The 22855-nt window shown below is 37.0% G+C and overlaps 1 protein-coding gene across 1 annotated transcript; it reads left to right on the top strand.

Moving 5' to 3' along the window:
• The first annotated feature begins 11644 nt into the window (after positions 1 to 11644).
• On the top strand, positions 11645 to 12633 carry LOC144255287 (non-selective voltage-gated ion channel VDAC2). The gene has a single exon (XM_077799612.1). It carries the CDS (start codon positions 11660 to 11662, stop codon positions 12542 to 12544), a length of 885 nt encoding a protein of 294 aa, XP_077655738.1. The 5' UTR covers positions 11645 to 11659; the 3' UTR covers positions 12545 to 12633.
• Positions 12634 to 22855: the final 10222 nt, after the last annotated feature.

The raw sequence follows: 22855 nt of genomic DNA, 5'->3' as shown, positions 1-22855 counted from the left end.
TCTGGGAAAGCCTCTAATTCTGAGATTTTAATGAATGCGAATGCAACTTCTTCTAATTATAGTTACTCATTGTAATATTTTAAAAGCAGACCTTTTCTACTTAGCTGTGAATAGCCACTCATCATTTTTTCATCCTCAGAGCCAGGTTCTTCAAGCTAAGTTAATTATCACTTGTTATCATTTCCATATAACTTGATATCACCCTTATTCTCTTTGGGTCACTTAAAATTCCGTTGTTACCTTTGAAACCTTTTTTGTTGAATCTATCCTGCACATGACCATCAGATTCACCTGTTTTTGACATATGAATATTATCATAGTATTTTTATGATATAAACAAAGTTCAATAAGTTTCTTTTATTTCCTAGAGAGCTGAGTTTCAAAATTTAATGCAGAAATTTTTCTTTTTTTTTTTCTTTTTTTTTTCTTTTTTTTTTTTTTTATTGGTCGTTCATAACATTACATAGTTCTTAATACATCATATTACACGGTTTGATTCAAGTGGATTATGAACTCCCGCTTTTACCCCGTATACAAATTGCTGTATCACATCAGTTACCCTTCCATTGATTGACATATTGCCTTTCTAGTGTCTGATGTATTCTACTGTCTGTCCTATTGTCTACTATACCCCCTCCCCTCCCCTCCCCTCCCCTCCCCTTTTCTCTCTCTACCCCTTCTACTGTAAATCATGTCTTCCATTTGTATTCTCTTGACTTACCCCTCCTTACCTCTTATATGACATTTTGTATAACCCTGAGGATCGCCTTCCATTTCCATGCAATTTCCCTTCTCACTCCCATTCCCTCCCACCTCTCATCCCTGTTTACTGTAAATATTCTTCTCAAGCTCTTCGTCCCTACCCTGTCCTTGTTTACACCCCTTATATCAAAGGAGTCATTTGGTATTTGTTTTTTAAAGATTGACTAGCTTCACTTAGCATAATCTGCTCTAATGCCATCCATTTCCCTCCAAATTCTATAATTTTGTCATTTTTTAATGCAGAGTAATACTCCATAGTGTATAAATGCCACATTTTTTTTATCCATTCATCTATTGAAGGGCAACTAGGCTGGTTCCACAGTCTTGCTATCGTGAATTGAGCTGCTATGAACATCGATGTAGCAGTGTCCCTGTAGCATGCTCTTGTTAGGGCTTTAGGGAATAGACCGAGAAGGGGAATAGCTGGGTCAAATGGTGGTTCCATTCCCAGCTTTCCGAGAAATCTCCATACTGCTTTCCAAATTGGCTGCACCAATTTGCAGTCCCACCAGCAATGAACAAGAGTGCCCTTTTCCCCGCATCCTCTCCAGCACTTATTGTTGTTTGACTTCCTAATGGCTGCCAGTCTTACTGGAGTGAGATGGTATCTTAGGGTAGTTTTGATTTGCATTTCTCTGACTGCTAGCGATGGTGAGCATTTTTTCATGTACTTGTTGATTGATTGTATGTCCTCCTCTGAGAAGTGTCTGTTCAGGTCCTTGGCCCATTTATTGATTGGGTTATTTGTTATCTTATTGTCTAATTTTTTGAGTTCTTTGTATATTCTGGTTATTAGGGCTCTATCTGAAGTGTGTGGAGTAAAGATTTGTTCCCAGGATGTAGGCTCCCTATTTATCTCTCTTATTGTTTCTTTTGCTGAGAAAAAAACTTTTTAGTTTGAGTAAGTCCCATTTGTTGATACTATTTGTTAACTCTAGCGCTATGGGTGTCCTATTGAGGAATTTGGAGCCCGATCCCACAGCGTGTAGATCATAACCCACTTTTTCTTCTATCAGATGCCGTGTCTCTGATTTAATATCAAGCTCCTTGATCCATTTTGAGTTAACTTTTGTGCACGGCGAGAGATAGGGATTCAGATTCATTTTGGTGCAAATGGATTTCCAGTTTTCCCAGCACCATTTGTTGAAGATGCTATCCTTCCTCCATTGCATGCTTTTAGCCCCTTTATCAAAAATAAGATAGTTGTAGTTTTGTGGATTGGTTACTGTGTCCTCTATTCTGTACCATTGGTCCACCCGCCTGTTTTGGTACCAGTACCATGCTGTTTTTGTTACTATTGCTCTGTAGTATAGTTTGAAGTCTGGTATCGCTATACCACCTGATTCACACTTCCTGCTTAGCATTGTTTTTGCTATTCTGGGTCTTTTATTATTCCATATGAATTTCATGATTCTTTTATCTATTTCTACAAGATATGCTGTTGGGATTTTGATTGGCATTGCATTGAACTTATAGAGAACTTTTGGTAATATCGCCATTTTGATGATGTTAGTTCTGCCTATCCATGAGCAGGGTATGTTTTTCCATCTTCTAAGGTCTTCTTCTATGTCTTTCTTTAGGGTTCTGTAATTTTCATTGTATAAATCTTTCACCTCTTTTGTTAGGTTGATTCCCAAGTATTTTATTTTTTGGGGGGATATTGTGAATGGAGTAGTTGTCCTCATTTCCGTTTCAGAGGATTTGTCGCTGATATACAGGAATGCCTTTGATTTATGCGTGTTGATCTTATATCCTGCCACTTTGCTGAATTCATTTATTAGCTCTAATAGCTTCTTTGTAGACCCTTTTGGGTCTGCTAGGTATAGAATCATATCATCTGCAAATAGTGATAAATTAAGTTCTTCTTTTCCTATTTTTATGCCTTTAATTTCTTTTGACTGTCTAATTGCTCTGGCCAGTGTTTCGAGGACTATGTTGAACAGAAGTGGTGAGAGAGGGCATCCCTGTCTTGTACCAGATCTTAGAGGGAATGCCTTCAATTTTTCTCCATTCAGAATGATGCTGGCCTGTGGCTTATCATAGATTGCTTTTACAATGTTGAGGTATGATCCAGTTATCCCTAATTTTTCTAGCGTTTTGAACATAAAGGGATGCTGTACTTTGTCGAATGCTTTTTCTGCATCTATTGAGATGATCATATGGTTCTTATTTTTAAGTCTATTGATGTGGTGAATAACATTTATTGATTTCCGTATATTGAACCAGCCTTGCATCCCAGGGATGAATCCTACTTGATCATGATGTATAATTTTTTTGATATGTATTTGAATCCGATTCGCCAGAATTTTATTGAGGATTTTTGTGTCAAGGTTCATTAGAGATATTGGTCTGTAGTTTTCCTTCTTTGATGTGTCTTTGTCTGGTTTCGGAATCAGGGTGATGTTGGCCTCGTAGAATGAATTTGGAAGTTCTCCCTCTTTTTCTATTTCCTGAAATAGCTTGAAAAGTATTGGTGTTAGTTCCTCTTTAAAGGTTTTGTAAAACTCTGCTGTATACCCATCCGGTCCTGGGCTTTTCTTAGTTGGTAGTCTTTTGATGGTTTCTTCTATTTCCTCTATTGTTATTGGTCTGTTTAGGTTGTCTATATCCTCCTGGCTCAATCTGGGCAGATCATAGGACTCAAAGAATTTATCTATGCCTTCACTATCTTCTATTTTATTGGAGTATAAGGATTCAAAGTAATTTCTGATTATCTTCTGTATTTCTGAAGTGTCTGTTGTGATATTGCCTTTTTCATCCCGTATGCTAGTAATTTGGGTTCTCTCTCTTCTTCTCTTCGTTAGCATGGCTAAGGGTCTGTCAATTTTATTTATTTTTTCAAAGAACCAACTCTTAGTTTTGTCAATTTTTTCAGTTGTTTCTTTTGTTTCAATTTCATTAATTTCAGCTCTGATTTTAATTATTTCTTGCCTTCTACTTCTTTTGCTGTTGTTTTGCTCTTCTTTTTCTAGGATTTTGAGATGAAGTATGAGATCATTTATTTGTTGGTTTTTTCTTTTTTTGAGGAATGAACTCCAAGCAATGAATTTTCCTCTTAGAACTGCTTTCAATGTGTCCCATAGATTCCGATATGTTGTGTCTGTGTTTTCATTTAACTCTAGGAATTTTTTAATTTCCTCCTTGATGTCTTCTAAAACCCATTGATCACTCAGCAACCTATTGTTCATTCTCCAGGTGATGCTTGCTTTTTCCTTTCTTCTTTTATCATTGATTTTCAGTTTCATTCCATTATGATCAGATAAAATGCATGGTATTATCTCTACCCCTTTGTATTGTCTAAGAGTTGCCCTGTGACATAGTATATGGTCTATTTTTGAGAAGGTTCCATGTGCTGCTGAGAAAAAAGTGTAGCTACTTGATGTTGGGTGGTATAGTCTATATATGTCAATTAAGTCTAGGTTGTTAATTGTGTTATTGAGTTCTATAGTTTCCTTATTTAACTTTTGTTTGGAAGATCTGTCCAGTGGTGAGAGAGGTGTGTTGAAGTCTCCCATGATTATTGTATGTTGGTCTATTAGACTCTTGAACTTGAGAAGAGTTTGCTTGATGAATACAGCTGCACCATTATTTGGGGCATATATATTTATGATTGTTATGTCTTGTTGGTGTATGGTTCCCTTGAGCAGTATGAAGTGTCCTTCTATATCCCTTTTGATTAGCTTTGGCTTGAAATCTATTTTATTAGATATGAGTATGGACACTCCTGCTTGTTTCCGTGGTCCATATGAGTGATATGATTTTTCCCAACCTTTCACCTTCAGTCTATGTATATCTTTTCCTATCAAATGCGTCTCCTGTAGACAGCATATTGTTGGGTCTTGTTTTTTGATCCATTCTACTAGCCTGTGTCTCTTAATTGGTGAGTTTAAGCCATTAACATTTAGGGTTATTATTGAGATATGGTTTGTTCTTCTATCCATATTTGTTTATTGATGTTACTAAACCTGATTTGTTATCCTCTTTGACTACTTTCCCCCCTTTACTGTCCTACCTCCCATTGTTGGTTTTCAATGTTGTTTTCCATTTCCTCTTCCTGTAATGTTTTGCCAAGGATTTTTTGAAGAGATGGTTTTCTAGCTGCGAATTCTTTTAACTTTTGTTTATTGTGGAAGGTTTTAATTTCATCTTCTAACCTGAAGCTTAATTTCGCCGGATACACGATTCTTGGTTGGAGCCCATTGTCTTTCAGTGTTTGAAATATGTTATTCCAGGATCTTCTAGCTTTCAGAGTCTGTGTTGAGAGATCAGCTGTTATCCTGATTGGTTTACCCCTAAATGTAATCTGCTTTCTTTCTCTTGCAGCTTTTAAAATTCTCTCCTTATTCTGTATGTTGGACATCTTCATTATAATGTGTCTAGGTGTGGATCTCTTATGATTTTGCACATTCGGCGTCCTGTAGGCTTCTAGGATTTGGGATTCTGTCTCAATCTTCAATTCTGGGAAGTTTTCTCGTATTATTTCACTGAATAGACTGTTTATTCCTTTGGAATGGAGCTCTGTGCCTTCCTGTATCCCAATGACTCTTAAATTTGGTCTTTTGATATTGTCCCATAATTCTTGGATGTTCTGCTCATGGTTTCTTAGCAGACTTGCTGAGCTGTCTATGTTCTTTTCCAGTTGAAATACTTTGTCTTCATTGTCTGATGTTCTCTCTTCTAAGTGATCTACTCTGCTGGTAGTATTCTCAATTGAGTTTTTAAGTTGGTTTATTGTTTCCTGCATTTCTAGAATTTCAATTTGTTTGTTTTTTATTACCTCTATCTCCCTGTGAAATTGATCTTTTACTTCCTGGATTTGTTTGTCAATGTGATCTTTCATTGTCTGATTTTGCTGTCTCATGTCTTCCTTGAGACTCCAGATCATCTGAAGCATATATATCCTGAACTCTTTATCTGATATTCCATCTGTTGCAGCTATTACCTCTTCTAAAGTTGAGTTGACCTGCATTGCTTGTGGTCCTTTCTTTCCTTGTCTTTTCATACTGCTCGCGTTTCTTTCTGCTTGGTGCAACTGTTGTGTTTTGAAATTTACCCCCTATTTATTTATGTTGCTCTTGTATACTTGAAAAGTCTCCCTTGCAGGTGCGGGCGGCGGCTGTGCCCCTACTCCTATTGGGGTGACGTGTCTACCACGCTGGCGGCTCTCTGGGCCTGTTCCGGGAGTGGAAGGCGGCTCTGCTCTGTCCCTATTCCAATTGGGGTGTCGTGACTACAATGCTGGCAGGACACTGGGCCTGTTCCGGGCGTGGGCGGTGGGCTTGGCTGGCGGGATTCCACCTAATGGCAGTCCCTAACCTCCCTGCTTGCTAATTAATGGCTTCTCTGAGGCGCCACGCCTTCTGTAGCTGTGGGGCAGGCCGCGCGAATCAGTTGGCCTGGATCTCCGGGGTCCTGCTGCTGGCTGTTTTGATGTTGCAAGCTGTTGGAGAGTGGTGGTGTATTCTTCAGCTTTCCCGGATGGTGGCCGCTGACTGCCTGGATGGAGTGTCCGCTGTTTTGATGTTGCACTCTGAAGGAGAGTGGTGGTGTATCCTTCAGCTTTCCCGGATGGTGGCCGCTGACTGCCTCGGTGGAGTGTCCGCTGTGGGGGATGGGACTGTACCGCTTCCTTCCCCTTCTGAGATCCCGTACTCGGCCCAAGGGTCCGTGTGGGCTTGGCTGGTGGGATTCCACCTAATGTCCTTCCCTAACCTCCCTGCTTGCCAATTAATGGCTTCACTGAGGCGCCACGCCTTCTGTAGCCGCAGGGCAGGCCACGCGAATCAGTTGGCCTGGATCTCCGGGACCCTGCTGCAGGCTGCTGGGATCCCTGGCACTCTATCACTTTGATTTTTTCTGCTTGCCCCTCCCCCAGCGCTGGCTAGCCAGGTTTCCTTTTGGCTGCTACTGGGAGGAGGGGTTGGAGGTCAGGTGTCTCTGGTTTCCCCCTAGCCTGTATGGAGGCTCAGCTTGATACTCCCTCTCCCGGCAAGCCTAGGAGAGATTTTATGCGAATTCCCGCTGTCTGGGGGGTGAGCTGAATGACACCGACCTGTTTTGATGTCGCACTCTAATGCAGAAATTTTTCTTCCCAAACACCTTTAAAGTCACCATTCTGTAAGTCAGATGTGTGTGTCTGTGGCCGGGTGCTTGGCCAGGAGCTCTCCCTGCAGGAAACAGGAAAGAGATCATAGTTTTATGAACTTGAGAATTAGGAGGGCAACCAGGTCAGCCCCAGTGTTTGAAGACTAAGGCGGGGACAATTTAGGAAAAACCAAGAGACATAAAACTCTGGGAATGGCCAGGATAAAGACAATTTTCAGGATAATTTTCTGTTTTATGCACTGTAGTACTGTCATCCTTCACCATTTCTTCAAGAAAAATTAATCAATACATTGAATCAACTGATCTTGTGGGATGTGAATTGCACTGCTCAGGACCCAAAGTACACGTTGAAGCTCCAATCTCAAAATCAATAACAATAGCAGTCACTCAGAAACTATCATTATTTTTGCCTTTCATCTTTCCTTTAGTATTTATTCAGAGAAGCAATTATTCTCTCTCATGAATGAAAATTCAGTCAGGTCCATGTATTTTCAGTTTTCTCTTTGGAGAAAGAAATATGGTCATTTTCAGTTTCAAATAGTTCAAAATTATGGTTAAGTTTCCAGCTACAATTCTGTAATTAAAGGTAGTTAGTACCATGGAAGAATCAAACTTTGAATCTAATTTAAGGTTAAATTTCTCCCCAGCTGGGGCATTCACAGACAGAAAGCAGAAGGGGGTTTTGCCTTTTTCTCTCTTTTCCAGCCTTTGTTCCTACCCTTCTATTCCCATTTTGCTTTATTTCCCAACCTTTTTAAAGAAGGGGGAGGAAAGGTGGGAAGGAGAGCAGGCTGGCCTCTGGTTTGGCTGATATTTTTCTGTGTTTACACAGCTTCCTGGAAGACTCTGCGGTTGCTGGGGTCCCTCCATGTCTGTTTTTCTGACTGAAGTGAAGGAACTCTCCTCTGACTTAGGGTTCCTGCTGGCTTTCAGCCCCTGGGAATTTTGCAAATTGCTTGCCCTTTCTCCCAAAGTTCTTTTCCTCTTTGTGTACCAAATGTGTCTTGAGTTCTTAGCAGCTCTTCCTATCAAGAGGCAGGGTCCACTTTTCTGTTCCCCTGGTTGGCCTTATGGCTTCCTTCGATACAACAGGATGTGCTGGAAATGACATTTGAATCATGGTGTCATGTGAAGAAAGCTGACATAAAAGAAAGAGACAGAAATCGGCTTCCTTACCCCAGCTATTCAGTCACATCTGTGGAGGCTCCAGAAATAAAAGTGATAGTATCTCACACTGTTCTGCTTCACCCAAGCTGCCAGGGGACGGATGAGGCCACACAAGTTGGTTCCAGGTGAGACTATCAGGAGAGGTGCCCAGTGACTCCACAGAACCAGGAGCAAACAAGACATTGTTGTGTGAAGCCACAGTTAGGTGTGGTTGCACAGTGATAGATCAATGGTACGCTACACCTGATGATGTTTACCTCTTAAAACCCAGAATAACCTCATGGTGAAACCAGCCAATTGTATCTTTCAAGAAAAGAAGGCACCTGCCAATCTCCAGAGAGCTCAGTGGAAACTTATTAGGTTTTAGGAAATACTCCCCCCCCCTCCCATGTCTTCTACTTTGTTTTTTTGAAAAGACCCTTTTCACATTTTCTTTCTTTCTTGTGTAGATAAAGGACATAGCATTTACATGGGCTTTTAGCTACTGGTCCACCACTCTCTATCTACAATTCTGAAATCTAAGAGGCTCTTTAAGCCCAACTGTTTATACTCTGTGTGTGTGTGTGTGTGTGTGTGTGTGTGTGTGTGGATGTGCATGTTTGTGTGTAATATTAACAATGCCTAACATGAAGCTGTTTATAATTTTTATTCAATCCCTTTGTTAGAAATATACATACATTTTGCTGCATTAATAATACCCACAAAAGGATCTATATAATTTAAGGTTTATTAGCTTTATTTTATTTTACTTTTGATACCAGGGTTGCTTAACCACTAAGCCAAACTTTCCCTAGCCTTTTTTTTTTTTTTTTTTTTTTGCATTTTTAAATTTTGAGACAGGTTCTCACTAAGTTGCTTAGGGCCTCACTAAGTTGCTGAGCCTGACTTTAAACTTGCAATCCTCCTGCCTCAACCTCCCTAGCCACTAGGATTATAGGCGTGTGCCACCATACCCAGATTAGTGTTTCAGAGTAAAATAATGAATTATTAAACATATTCTTTCTCAAAGATTTCAGAAAAGAGGTTCTGCAGCTCCACAAAGGCTTTTTTTTTTTTTTTTAAATATTTACTTTCTGGTGGATAGCTTCATTGGGTGCCTGTATCCTTAAATCAAAATGTAGATTTTAACAATTTCTGCAAAGAGATTAATATGTTTACAAGTAATTGGAACTGGACTTGTATTTCTTTAGAAGAGTTAGCCTGTGTAAGCCAGCATGAAAGAAGGGTCAGTGTTTTTGTTTTTTTCAAGGCACTCAGTATTCCAGGCTGGCCTTGAATTTTCAATCCTCCTGCTTTGGCCTCTTGAGTTCATGGGATTACAGGCATGTGCCACTGTGCCTGGTAATGAAAACGCCAGTCTTATTAAACACTGTGAAGAAATGAATTACATTCTCAAAGAAATTTTCTTCTAAAGGGACTGAAATTTTCTCTGTATAACCCTTACATTGTATCCTGTTCTTTCCTGATATTAAATAACAATTGTCAATCAGCCACATCAGTCCTCCTAATTCATAAAATATCTAAGTCAGGGGAATTGCACCATGTGTTAATCAGTTTTTCATAACTGTGATAAAAAAAAAACATGACAAAAAGAACTTGGAGGAGGAAAAGTTTATTTGGGCTCATGGTTTCAGAGGCTCAGTCCATGGTTGGCCGCATCCATTGCTATGAACCTGAAATGAGGCAGAGCACCATGGTCAAAGGTCATTGTAAAGAAAAAAATACATAGCTCATGATAGTTTGGAAGTAGAGAAAGGGGAAGGGGCCAGGGACAGATATAGGCTAAGGAAGGATATGCCCCCAGTGACCTACTTTTTGCAGCCATGCTTTACCTGTTAATAGCTACTACTCAATAGTCTATTCAAATTACCAACACATCAAATGGATTAATCCACTGATGAGGTCATATCTCCCATTATCTCATCATCTTATCTCTGACCAGTCCTGCATTAAATAAAACATGATCTTCTGGGGGACATTCAAAATCTAAACTACAGCACACTATACTTTGCAGACCTGTCTCAGGAATCCTGTAGAGCTTTAGTAGTAGTTAAAGAATGAAGTGGTTCACGCAAGTCTCAAGAGTTCTCAAATTCACATAATTTAGTAGATTTACCCTTTTAATTGGCTTTAAAATCATGCATGATTTTCCTTGGAGAAAGAATTAACATTGCTTTAGTGTGAAATGCACAGATATTTTGGAACTTCTGTATAGCTTTTTCTATAACTTTTGTATAAATTTTTAAGCTTTCATCTCACCTATTACCATCAGGTAGACACAGTAAAGCTTTAGTTCATGAACTTAATTTCTATGCATTATTTGACTACATAAAGCTTTTATCACAATTTTTTTCTTTTTAAAATTTGCTTTAGTTATACATGACAATAGAATGCACTTTGATACATTACATATAATGGAGTATAATTTCTCATTCTTCTGGTTGTACTTAATATAGAATCCCACTGGTTGTATAGTTATACATGTACATAGGGTAATAATGTCTGATTCATTCTACTATCCTTTCTACCCCCAAACCCCCTCCCCTCTTTTCACTCCCCTCTACCTATTTAAAGTAGCTCTGTCATCATAATTTTAAATAAAAATAATAATGGATCTATGGCTTTAGTTCTGTTGGAAACTCTACTGTACCTTGCAAACATTTTACTTTAGTATTTTTTGCATCTTTTTATAGCTCTTAAAAATGTTGGCTTTATCTTCCATTGGACTCTGAGGTGTTTTTGGTTAGCTCTTCAGGTTTCATTTTTCTTGATAGCCTTCACTATAAACAGGCATATTATATTTATTTCAAAAACAATATGGGTGCTGAATTGTTTTACTTCAACTACACAAGAAGAAAGTGTTTTGCTTTGATTCATCTTCCCTTCCATACTGAGGCATAGGTATAGTTCTAGTAGTATTCCTTCTATCTTATCTATTTATATAATTCGTTATTTTTTAAGTAGAACTTCACAGTTTTCCAAGTATTGTCACATATACCACCCCATTGGACCTTCCCTTGTATGAAACTGAGTAATAGGAAAGAGTGACAGCCGCTAACTAATTTCCATTTAGTCACAAAACTATCAAATAAGAAGGTAAAGGTACAAGTCAGTTCTTTCACTCACATTGTGTAACTTTTAAAGCAGCATTGCTCACTATCTATACAGGAAGCCTCCAGTGTCTTTTACTTTTTTTCTGGCCCGTATCATGGAGTTATTCACAAAGAAGTATGTCATCAAAACTTGTTTATTTGGCTTATGAATTTTCATGTAAACAGTTAAAAATAAATGAATACACTGGAATATGTATCACTAAATATTTTCTATACTTGACTAAACAAAAAGTTGAAATTTTAGTTTAATACATATAAAACATATAACTTCTTTGAAAGCAATTGTAATGATCTTGTGAAATTCTTTGAACCAATAATTAAGAGGAACATACTTAAATATCTTAGAGAATAAAAATGTTAAAATAGGCCCTGGTCGCTGCCTGACCCAAGGCCCGGCAGCTTCCTCTCTCCCGGCCCCTGCCAACGGACGGAGGCAGCCCATCTTGGAGGCAAGGGTGCCCGTGGTCCACGTGGCCGCTCCAGAGCAGATCACCTCTTCCCGCGGCCTCACCATGGCGACCTACGGACAGAGCTGCGTGCGGCCAATGTGTATTCCTCCATCCTATGCTGACCTTGGCAAAGCTGCTAGAGATATCTTCAACAAAGGATTTGGCTTTGGGTTGGTGAAACTGGATGTGAAAACAAAGTCATGCAGTGGCGTGGAATTCTCAACATCTGGTTCATCTAATACAGACACTGGTAAAGTTACTGGGACCTTGGAGACCAAATATAAATGGTGTGAGTATGGTCTGACTTTCACAGAAAAATGGAACACCGATAACACTCTGGGAACAGAAATCGCAATTGAAGACCAGATATGTCAAGGTTTAAAGCTGACATTTGATACTACCTTCTCACCAAACACAGGAAAGAAAAGTGGTAAAATCAAGTCCTCTTACAAGAGGGAGTGTATAAACCTTGGTTGTGATGTTGACTTTGATTTTGCTGGACCTGCAGTCCATGGTTCAGCTGTCTTTGGTTATGAGGGCTGGCTTGCTGGGTACCAGATGACCTTTGACAGTGCCAAATCAAAGCTGACAAGGAATAACTTTGCAGTGGGCTACAGGACTGGGGACTTTCAGCTACACACTAATGTCAATGATGGGACAGAATTTGGAGGATCCATCTATCAGAAAGTATGTGAAGATCTTGACACTTCAGTAAACCTTGCTTGGACATCAGGTACCAACAGCACTCGTTTTGGCATTGCAGCTAAATATCAGTTGGATCCCACTGCTTCCATTTCTGCAAAGGTCAACAACTCTAGTTTAATTGGAGTGGGCTACACTCAGACTCTGAGGCCTGGTGTGAAGCTTACACTATCGGCTCTGGTAGATGGGAAGAGCATTAATGCTGGAGGCCACAAACTTGGGCTTGCCCTGGAATTGGAGGCTTAATCCAGCTAAAAGAAACCTCTGGGAATGGATATCAGATTTGGCCTTAATATATTTCCATTGTGACCAGCAGGCATTTTCCCCCCCAAGAAGGTGATCAAAACAAGGATGATCTGAACAAGAGCTGTATTTTAAATATTTAGACAGTTACTTGTTAGCTGGTTTTTAGTTGAATTGGTTATCTAGTTACCAATGCTGCAGTCATGCAGTCACCTATACATTATTTAAATGTATTTAACTGTTAAATGCGCTACCCACCAATAATGAAATAGACCTTTATGAAAACTGAAAAAAAAAAAAATGTTAAAATAAACTGTAATTTCCAGCTTTGCCACAAGATGGCGGCAAATCACTTTGTTTAGGTTTAAAAATTGCCATCCCTTTTCCAAATTGAAAGATTAAACTCACTGCTGTCTCCTGAACATTGCTACAATAGATGTGAGTTACTCAGAGTTAGATATTGCAAAGAAATCTTTAGCATTCCTTTCTCCTGCCAGAAATTACCCCTTCGTTGGCATTTGTATTAACAACCTCACAATTCCCTGTGGTTGAAATATTATTATTTTATTCTTTTTCTTTTTCAGGATCTATCTCTATTCCTTACCATGAAGCATATTCTTTCTGCTGTTGTTGCTTGTTTGTTTTTAATGTCAAACAGATTAACCTCCTTCTCTTCTCTGCCTTTTTCATAAAAATTGCTTTCAATTGAGCTTTGATGCTTACATAGTTATTGCAGTAATTCCCCACCTGGCTTTGGGTTCCCAAACACATTTAAAAAAAAATGTAAAAACACTACTAGTTAGCAGTTAAGGATCAAGGCTACTATAATTGTATCACTGCCTTGACTCATCCCTTTACTACCTCTAAGACCTTCGACCTTTTCATTTTTCTCCATCTTTTCTCAGAACCTTATTTTCAAGAGTAATTCCCTCTGTCTTGGTTAAGGTAAGTTTTATTGCTGCCATTAACATGAAGCTTATTTATTTTCACAACTCTCTTCCCACTTAAAATTTTTCATATTTCATTTATTTAATTGGCTTTAAATAATAAAATGCACAATTTTTTTCTGGGAGAAAGAATTAACATTGCTTTAGTGTGAAATGTAGAGCATTTCATCCACTTTTTTAAAAAAAAATTTCAACTTTTTATTATAAGTTTATTGAAAATTTGCCCTTTCTGGAACTGTATATGTTTCTTCAGAGTGCCACAATGTCACCTTATTTTCTTGTTCTAAGATTTCTTAGAGATAGTCTATTTGAAATACATGTCACTATATCTATATAGATTTACATATTTATATGCTCTTTTAAAATGTACTTTAAGTTTTCATACTTTTTATTTCATCAAAGTGACTTCCGTTTCCCAGAACAGAATAAGATTTAACACTTCAATTGACTTGCACTTAAATTGTTCCTTAAATGGCATTTGTAGTGCTCAACTTTGTTACTCAATATTTCTTTATTTTTCTATTTGCAGGCAGTAAGGTTTTTATAATATTTCAATTATTAACAGTTCATTAGAATGTTTAAATATGGCTTTATACTTTCTATGGGCAAAGGCCTTAATGTAAATCTGATGTCAACTTTTGCCATTAAAAATTAATTATAATTTATTGGTATTACCTACAGACATTTCCTAAGTGCACTAATATCATAAGAAGGCATAGGTGTTTGAAACATTACTTCATGACTAGACTAGAGAAAATCACATTTTTTTTCATCAAAGGTATCCCTCTAATCTCTAGAGGAATATACAGAATATTCTATAGTATCCGTCAGCTTCTATTTCTATTGTACCTTTCTGCTTATTCCTTGTTTTTGGCCCCAGGCAAATGTTTCATGTATATCACAATGTGGTAGTGTTTAGAGGACTAAGTATTTAGAGGACTAAATGTGACTTCATCTCATTATAATATCATATTTGATCCAGTACCTGACAACTGGTCTGTTTTAATCATAAGGATATTTTGATTCTTGCAATGGGTAACATTCCTTCTTTGATTTTTCTCCTTTTGAAATAGCTAATCTGGCTTATTGTTAGTATTTGTACAGTGCTGCATGGAGTTGGAGTTGTTTTAACATGTTAATTCTATCCTTAGATTTAGTATTTCCCTACCCAGCTCTTCCTGTCTTCTTTTGGCTAATTTTCTCAATTATTTATTTTTACTCTCCTCCTACGTATAAGTTCGATTTGATTTCTATTTAATTTTAACTTTTATCGAATGAGACAAGGCATGAATAAATACAGTTTTAACATCTATATGTGACATATTACGGCACTATATAGGAAGAATATCCAGGTTCTAGAATCTAAGATGCAGTATAGATATAATAATGTAACAGATATGTTGAAGAACCAAAAGGATCCGGATTATACTTACTTTACATTGAAAAAGATGTAATAGTGTCCATGAAGTCTTCATGGACAAATATTTTCTTGAGATTTGCATGCACTCAACAAAAAGACACAGTATGGGAAAAATTTTATGTCCCTATACTCTTTCCAATGTGCAATATGCACAAGTACCCCTATCCTCAACTTTGGTTCTTGGCAACATGGTTGACTAGGTTGTCTGAAAATTTCCTGTTACAGTACATTTAAAAGATGTACAACTTGGCTTGCAAGAAAATAAAGGACAGGGAGGTTTGAAAGTGAAGAAAGAACTGAAAACCAAAACGAAAAGTTGTGGCTTTGGACATTGCCAATCACAGGGTGAGTGGATTTTGTTTGCTGTACTGAAGCAAGAATCAAGGGCTTTGGATTAAAGGAGAAACTTGAATCAAGCTTCCTGAATAAAGCCAGTGCTGTCAAAGTGTTAAATTCTCAACAAAAGAACTAATCAGAAAATATATTTCACCCTATGGGAAAAGAAATCTTTTTATGTTTGGAAGTACCATACTTCTATATAACTCAAAGAAGAAATCATAATGGAAATTAGACAATATAAGTGAAAAATAAAGAAAACACAATATATCAAAAGTTATAGGATGTGGCTAAAATAATGGCCAGAGTGGGATTTATTGCAAAAGAAAAGGCTGAAAAATATGAGCTCAGCGTTCAACTTAAGAAGTTAGAAAGAGAAAAACAGAATAAATCTAAAGTAAGTGGAAGAGAGACTGACAGAGAGAGGGCAAGAATAAACAAATAAATAACCAAGGTCACATAACACACACAAAAGTAGATGTTGAAACTTACAGTCATTTTCTTGTTGATTATTTTGAGAATCAGGATAAAAAGCATGATCTATTAGAAAAATATGGCTCATAACAGTCTGGTTCAGGAAGTGGAAATCATAAAAGTATTATTACTTAATAAGTTGAAACAATATTTAAAACATTTACTACTAATCTTCTCCCACCCCACCCATAAGCCACACACTATCTAGACAGACTTATGTTACAGGCAAGTTATACCAAACACCCTAGTAACCAATCAATCCAGAATTGCCAAACGGAGACTGTCCCAGAGACAGAAGTAAGCAAGGACATTGCGTGGCTCTATTACTATAACAGTCAGCTGAAGGGAAAGTTAATGAAAGAAAAATGAAAAGCCAGATTACTACATTAATTTAGAAGACAAATAAAATCATGAACCAATTAATTAGCAACCCAAATCCACAATGGATAAAAAAAAATGTATCATGATTAGTGTGGTTTATCTCAGTAATCCAAAGATACTATACAACTAAAAAACTAAAATGAAATTTATTGCATTAACAGATTTATAAATGAATAACAAAAGAATCACAGGATTGTCACAGTAGAAGCAGAAAAAAAGGTCAACAAAATTCGGTGATATTTTATAATAAAACAGAGAAGTAGAAATAGAGAAAAATGTTCTTAATTTTCCAAACTTTGCAGACAGTGGTAAAACTTTAGAAGAACATGCTTTAAAATCAGAAATGAGAAAAAGATGTTCTATGTTCTCATTGCTCTGGTCAGCCCAGTAAGCCCAGAATTGAAACAAGTAAATAAAAGGATTGAAAAGGAAGAAACAAATTTCTCTGTATTCGAGGCTCATAGGTAACCCAAGAGAAATTACAACAAAACTCTTATAAATAAAAGGAGCTTTTGACATGTTTATTATGCACAAGATACAGCAAATGCATTTTAAAATGTAATTTTAAAAGGATTGCAATTTAGAAGGCAACTAAAATGTAAAGCAGCAGGAATAAATCTAATAAATGATGTGCAAGATTTGTATGGATAAACTTATAAAGTGTTACTGAAAGTCATTAAAGAACCAAATAAATGGAGGGAAATACTGTGTGCAATAGAAAAATTCAAAATAGTAAAGAATTATCTCCAAATTTGGAGATAATTCATGTATAAATTCGAAGCAATACTCCATTAAAAACCTCACCAGTATTCATGTAACGTGGTAAGATGGCTCTAACATTCATACTGAAAGGGAAAAGAAAAGAAACCAAGGTGGCTATGAAACAGAACAACCCAAGGAGAAGCCCACACATACATCAAGACATTTTAAAGACACAGTACTGAAAGAGAGGCAGAGATAAATGGACCAATGGGTACTGGAAGTCCAGTCAGAGCAATATATATTCATAGGTATTTACTAATGTATATGAACACACACATACACAATTATATGACAGAGATGTGTTCCTGTAAATTGGTGGGAAAGGATCAACTTTTATTAATCACCCTTGTGGAAAAAGTTAAAATCTTTATCTTTGTTTAATATTTGGATTAACATGTATTGATTGGTCATATTAATGGGGTCCAGTGTGATATTTCAATATCTGCATATGGTGTGCACTGAGATCATTATCTTTAATTATAGACAATACAAATAAATTTTTTTTCTGTTGAATGAAGATCTAAATGAAAAGAAAATTTTAAGACATTGTGAAGAAAACAAGGAAAGACATTTCTCTATTTTGGAATCATAAAGAAATTCTTAAACAAGGCACAAAAGTCTAGAATGGTCTAAGACATTGTTGATAAAATGGGCTATGATAAAATGAAACACTGTGTTCCTCTAAAGACATCGGGCTAAAGAGAAAGCTAAGTGAACACATGAGATGAAGATATTTGCATTTCAGAGTGCTGACAAAGGATAATTATCAATAATGTGTCAATGCTTTCTGTGAACCAGCATTAAAAACTTCAAACATCCCAGTGAGAGATGCACAAGGGATATGAGAAAGAAAGAAGAAGACATTTCATTGGCCAATAAATACATGAAATGATATTTGCAACTTGACAATCAAGAAAATGCTGCTTATAACCACAATGAAGTGGTGATTATAAATTGATTAAACATTCTGGAGAGAGGGTGGTCACTACCTAATAAGTTTGATAACATGCATGTTTAACCCAGCAATTCCCTGCTAGGTGGCCTAGATAAAACATAAGCATGAAGAATCATGTGTGAGAATGTTTGAAGTCATTGTTTGAAACAGGGAATGGTATGAGGTAATGTAGACCACCATCATTAACAAACACTTGGTGGAAAATTCATATGGTGGAATAAATTAAAGTGATTAAAATACATGAACTGGGCAGGTAATGCTTATAAACATAGCTCTGAGGGACAAAAGCTTCCTGGTAAAGAACACACACATAGTATTATTCCAAATTCTTAACTGGAAGAAAAAAAATACATATACATACATACACATACACACATATAAGACAGCATAAATGTAGACACAGAAAAGATAAGCATTTAGTTCAGAATGGTGTTTATTCCTGGAGTGATAAGAGGGGAGATGGAGGGAATGCCATCTGTATTTATAGTATTTAATTTATTAAGCAGTTTTGGGGGTTAATAGGTGCTTGTCTACTATTTTTATACTTTGGAATGTGTCTGAACTATTTTATAGAAGAAATTACTCAAAAATATAAAAACAAAAGCAATCAAAATTGGCTCTAGCTATAATATGCCTACCAAGTATCTATCTTGCCATTCTTCATATACCAAAATCATGTTCCAAATTAGGATAAAATTGTACACCAGCTTGGAAAAAATTATGTTTCTAGGGAAAGAAAAATACCACTGACTCACGAATGCTGATCACCTTTTTCATGAGAAATATAATACTAATAAATCTATTTGAAGCAAAGCAGAGGAAGCAGATGTTGGGCATTGTGTGTGTGTGTGTGTGTGTGTGTGTGAGAGAGAGAGAGAGAGAGAGAGAGAGAGAGAGAGAGAGAGAGAGAGAGAGAGAGCGCGAGAGAGAGACCTTTGAATGAAAAAACACAGAATAATTATAATCAGAGGATGTATTTTTGAAACACTAAAAATTTGCACAGAAACCATACATAAATTCTCTCTCTTTTTTCCCCTTTCTCTCATCTGTCTTACTCTCTTTATCTCTGCTTGGCTCAGCAATAATTTTTAAATATATATCCAAAGTTTTCCTTGTCAAAAATTATTGCTAGAGTCTGCAATGCCATAGAGAATTCTGTCAGTCCTCCTTTAATTAACCCTTTAAATGCTGTATAAATATAAACATAAAATCACATCCGACTAAAAACACAAATGACTACACTGTAATTTACAAATTTGCACTTTCTCTTTATTGCCAGAATCATTATTTTTTCTTAGTGCTTCCCCTAATGTAGATTTAAAAATCCATTTATTGAAAAAAAAGCCATGCAGCAAAAACATAGAATCTTTTTAAAAGATGGAACTGATTATAATTCAGCTAGAAACCTTTCTGAAGATTAGCTCTATTTCTGAAGCTACAATTTTCGCAGCAAACGCTTTGTTATTCTTAAGAATAATTTTTCCAACTTCTGCTATAAATATAATATTTTTAAATATATGTGTACCAAGGGTTTAACAAAGACTTTCATTAGTGGCTATTTTATCTAGATTCAAAGGCTTTAAAGGAATGCTTGATGCTAATTGTTTTACAGGAGGCTTTCCATACATTAAATTAGGTATTCTATATAAACATTTTTCACCTTGGTGAAGGTTTGAAAGCTGAACTGATTACAGCCCTGTATTGACATGCTTGTGACTTATTAGAATCTACTTACATAGGGCTGATTTCTCCATGTCATTAAAGTATAAGAGTATTTTGTAATTTCAATATTAATAACAATATTATGATCGAATAACAGTTTGGGTTCCTTGTGAATCAACTGAGGTGCAGATAAGCATCAAGGTCCCTGAGGAGGTTACCTTGCCTCTGTTTTCACTCTTGTGTGTGGGACATTTTTTAATTTTTTTTTTTTTTTATTTTTCCAGTTCACCCCCTGGTGCTAGTTTAAAACTCATGTGTGCATGTCCAGATCAGCTTGTTCAATGGCTGCAAGGATCTTTCTTCCCAGGGGTCTTAAAACAAACCTGTGGAAGCTCTTCCTTCTGCTTGCAAGCCTGGGTGCAGAATATTGGTATCTTAAGTGCCTCATTGTTGACCCTGTGAAGTAAGCTGTGCTAAGGCATTTTACGGAAAACACCAAACACCAGCAATCTTCTTCAAAGCCATTTTTTAGGCCCAGGGGCGAGGTCTTCCCCTACTCCCTGTTTATGAGGGAAGGGTCTACTTCACTTCACTTGACTTTGCTCAGAGAGGAAAGCTTCACTTGACTTTGCTCAGAGAGGAAAGCTATTGACTTCTATTCTCTTTACAATGCAAGATCATGGGGTTTGTCATCATTTTTGACAACCAAGTCATTTGAAGTTGCAAGTAATCACCATTCATTCCTGAATTCTCTCTTTTACTTCTTTCTAGGGATTTGTCTAGGGGCAGGAATTAGAATTCCTGGTTTGGTCTGGCAGCATGAACTCTGTAGAGGAGTTTTTCATAGCCTTTCTGCTCATGTGAAGACCTTGCCCTGTTAGGATTCAGACTGCCATTGTGCCCCATCACTTTTCTTTCCAGCTATTCCAGGGAGCTCTGGACACCGTCACCCTCTTGTTGATAACATCACCCTGTCTTTTGGGTAACTCCAAAATAAATTTTGTCCTTAGACTTCAGCCCAAATTGGACATTTTCTTCTCAATCCTTTGTGATTTAAAAGGCAGTTTCATTGCAACCTATGTAGTTATTACAGATAACTTATAGATAGCTTATATAACTTACAGACAGCCCCAACTTTAATTTGCCCATCGTCTCCACAGGAAGCTAAGGATTGCCTGCGGCCTTTCCAATAAAATGTATTTCTTGACTCTCAAAGCTGTTCGAAAGTAGATTTGTGGTCTAGTTATATTTATAAATATGTTACATTTTTACTAAGTCACCAAGAACTGTTTAAAATAAATGACTACAGAAACACACACCTTGCACCAAATCCCTTCATAGTGGGACATTCTGTTGACCAAGTGGAGTTGTAGGTCATCTCAGACTTTCTAGGGTTGGCAACTCTGTGTTATTAAATAGGAAAACAGTCTAGATGTTGTCTGATCAACAAAAGAAAATGAGTAAGTACACTAAATATAGGCATATGTAAAAAGAAACCCAGAAGATAAGAAAGTAAACAATTTACACACATGAGATGGTGTAGATGTTCAGCAGCTACTGATTCTCAAACAGACGTTGCCACAAAAACAGCCTTCTCAATTTCTCATTGATTTAATTCACTCTTCGGTAACTGTTAAGTTTTTCTTGGGGAAATTTTATTTTAAATTACTGCCATGTCTTAAAATTTGTGTGTCGCGTGGTTTCACTGTCAACTAAAAAATAAAATAAAAAATAAAAGTCACATGGTTACCACCTTGTTCTTTTGGGGGAACCAGGAGGAATGAGTTATAACTCTATAGAAAGAATGAATCTTAGTCTACAAACTCAGTTAAGCAAGAAATATCATATGACATCATTTTCTTTAAATAGACTTAAATATTTTCTAAGGGTATTTTTTTTTTTTACCTCTGTTATTATTGAGATTCCCTCTCCCCTGCAAAGCTGTGTGAATTCCCCAGGTTCTAGGAAATGCTTAAGTATGGTAGAACTCCTCCAGACACTGGTCCCCGTTGATCGCCTCTGAGCTCCCTCCTGTGGCTGCCTGCATAGCCTACCCTTAGTTACTCTTCCAGTGCCACACCCTTAGCAGGGGATTCATCTCAGGTACCAACCACACAGCTTCCATCCCCGGAAAGCAGTCATCTCCCTGAAGTATGCAGGCTTTTCAGGTGACTGTATATTTTTGGTACCATTTCTCAATTCCGGGGCTATCATTTCCTTGTTTCATGCTGCCCTCAGAAGAATCAATTTTCATCTTTCTCTGTCTAGGACACTTGGGATAATCTCATCGAGGAGTTTAGACTTTTACAAGCAACAGTGAGAAATGTTTATTCTCAGAAACCTCTGCTTTCAGGCTGGCAAAAATCCCTAAGCATAAAAGAGCAATCTCATCCAAAATGATGGAGGAAAATATATTGGAATAGCAAACCCAATTTAATGTTTTAATAAATTAATCTGCTGTAATTATATCTGGGATGTTTAATTATATTCAGAGAGATCCCTAATCAGCTTGTTTGTGAACCGCAGTTGGGCATTTATGAAAAGAGGTGATGGCTGTGATGTCTGGATGCGAGGGTTCTTGAGGGGAGCTTGTGGATTGTAACATCCCCTGAAGCCTCTCAACTGCAGGGGTGGATTGGAGCCTCCAGTTACCTTCTGTTTTAGAGTGTGAAGTCCTTGAGGATGGAGTCGGGAAAAGTCTGTACAGCTATCTCCTGCTGGCACAAGCCAATGCCTGAAGTAAAACTCACCCTTCACAAACCTCTTTTAAAAGAATGAGTGGTTAATGGGAGCAAAATGTAGCAACCCACCAAGATTATTCTCAGTGCAATATCATTTCTCTGAGATGCCCCTAAGCATTTTCAAGTTGATAAGGTGATTTCTGAACCATCAAAGACAGTTCCAACTCTTAAATTTGTTATAAATTGTATATACACTGTGTTTAATTATAATTCTTTAATGTTAACATTGATATTTGGTGAAGTTTTTTTGAAGTTTTATCAGTCCATTTCATTAATATTTAGCAAAACCTAACTATGCTCTTTTTGCCTGCACAAATGCTTGCAATTCATTTCTAGTAGAATTGAAAATATTAAACTGCAATGGTGAAAGAATTTTTGCATGTGCATAAGCTATTCTATATTGTTTTTTCAAAGTATAATTTAAACATTGTGATTAGCAATGAATTGGATTCTGCATAACCACAAAACATCATAGCAGTTACCTTAGAATTTCCAGTTTTTTTTTTCAAATATTTGTAAAGACCATTTTAACAAGCAGAAAGTTTGGTTATTACTAACTAGTATCTTTCCAGAGAACCTGGGTAAAACCCAAGTCCACTCTTTACCCTTGTTCACCAAATCATGAAAAGTATTGCA

This window comes from Urocitellus parryii, chromosome 6 (genome assembly GCF_045843805.1).
Source record: "Urocitellus parryii isolate mUroPar1 chromosome 6, mUroPar1.hap1, whole genome shotgun sequence".
Lineage (NCBI taxonomy): Eukaryota > Metazoa > Chordata > Mammalia > Rodentia > Sciuridae > Urocitellus > Urocitellus parryii.
This window is presented reverse-complemented; position numbering and strand designations above follow the sequence as displayed.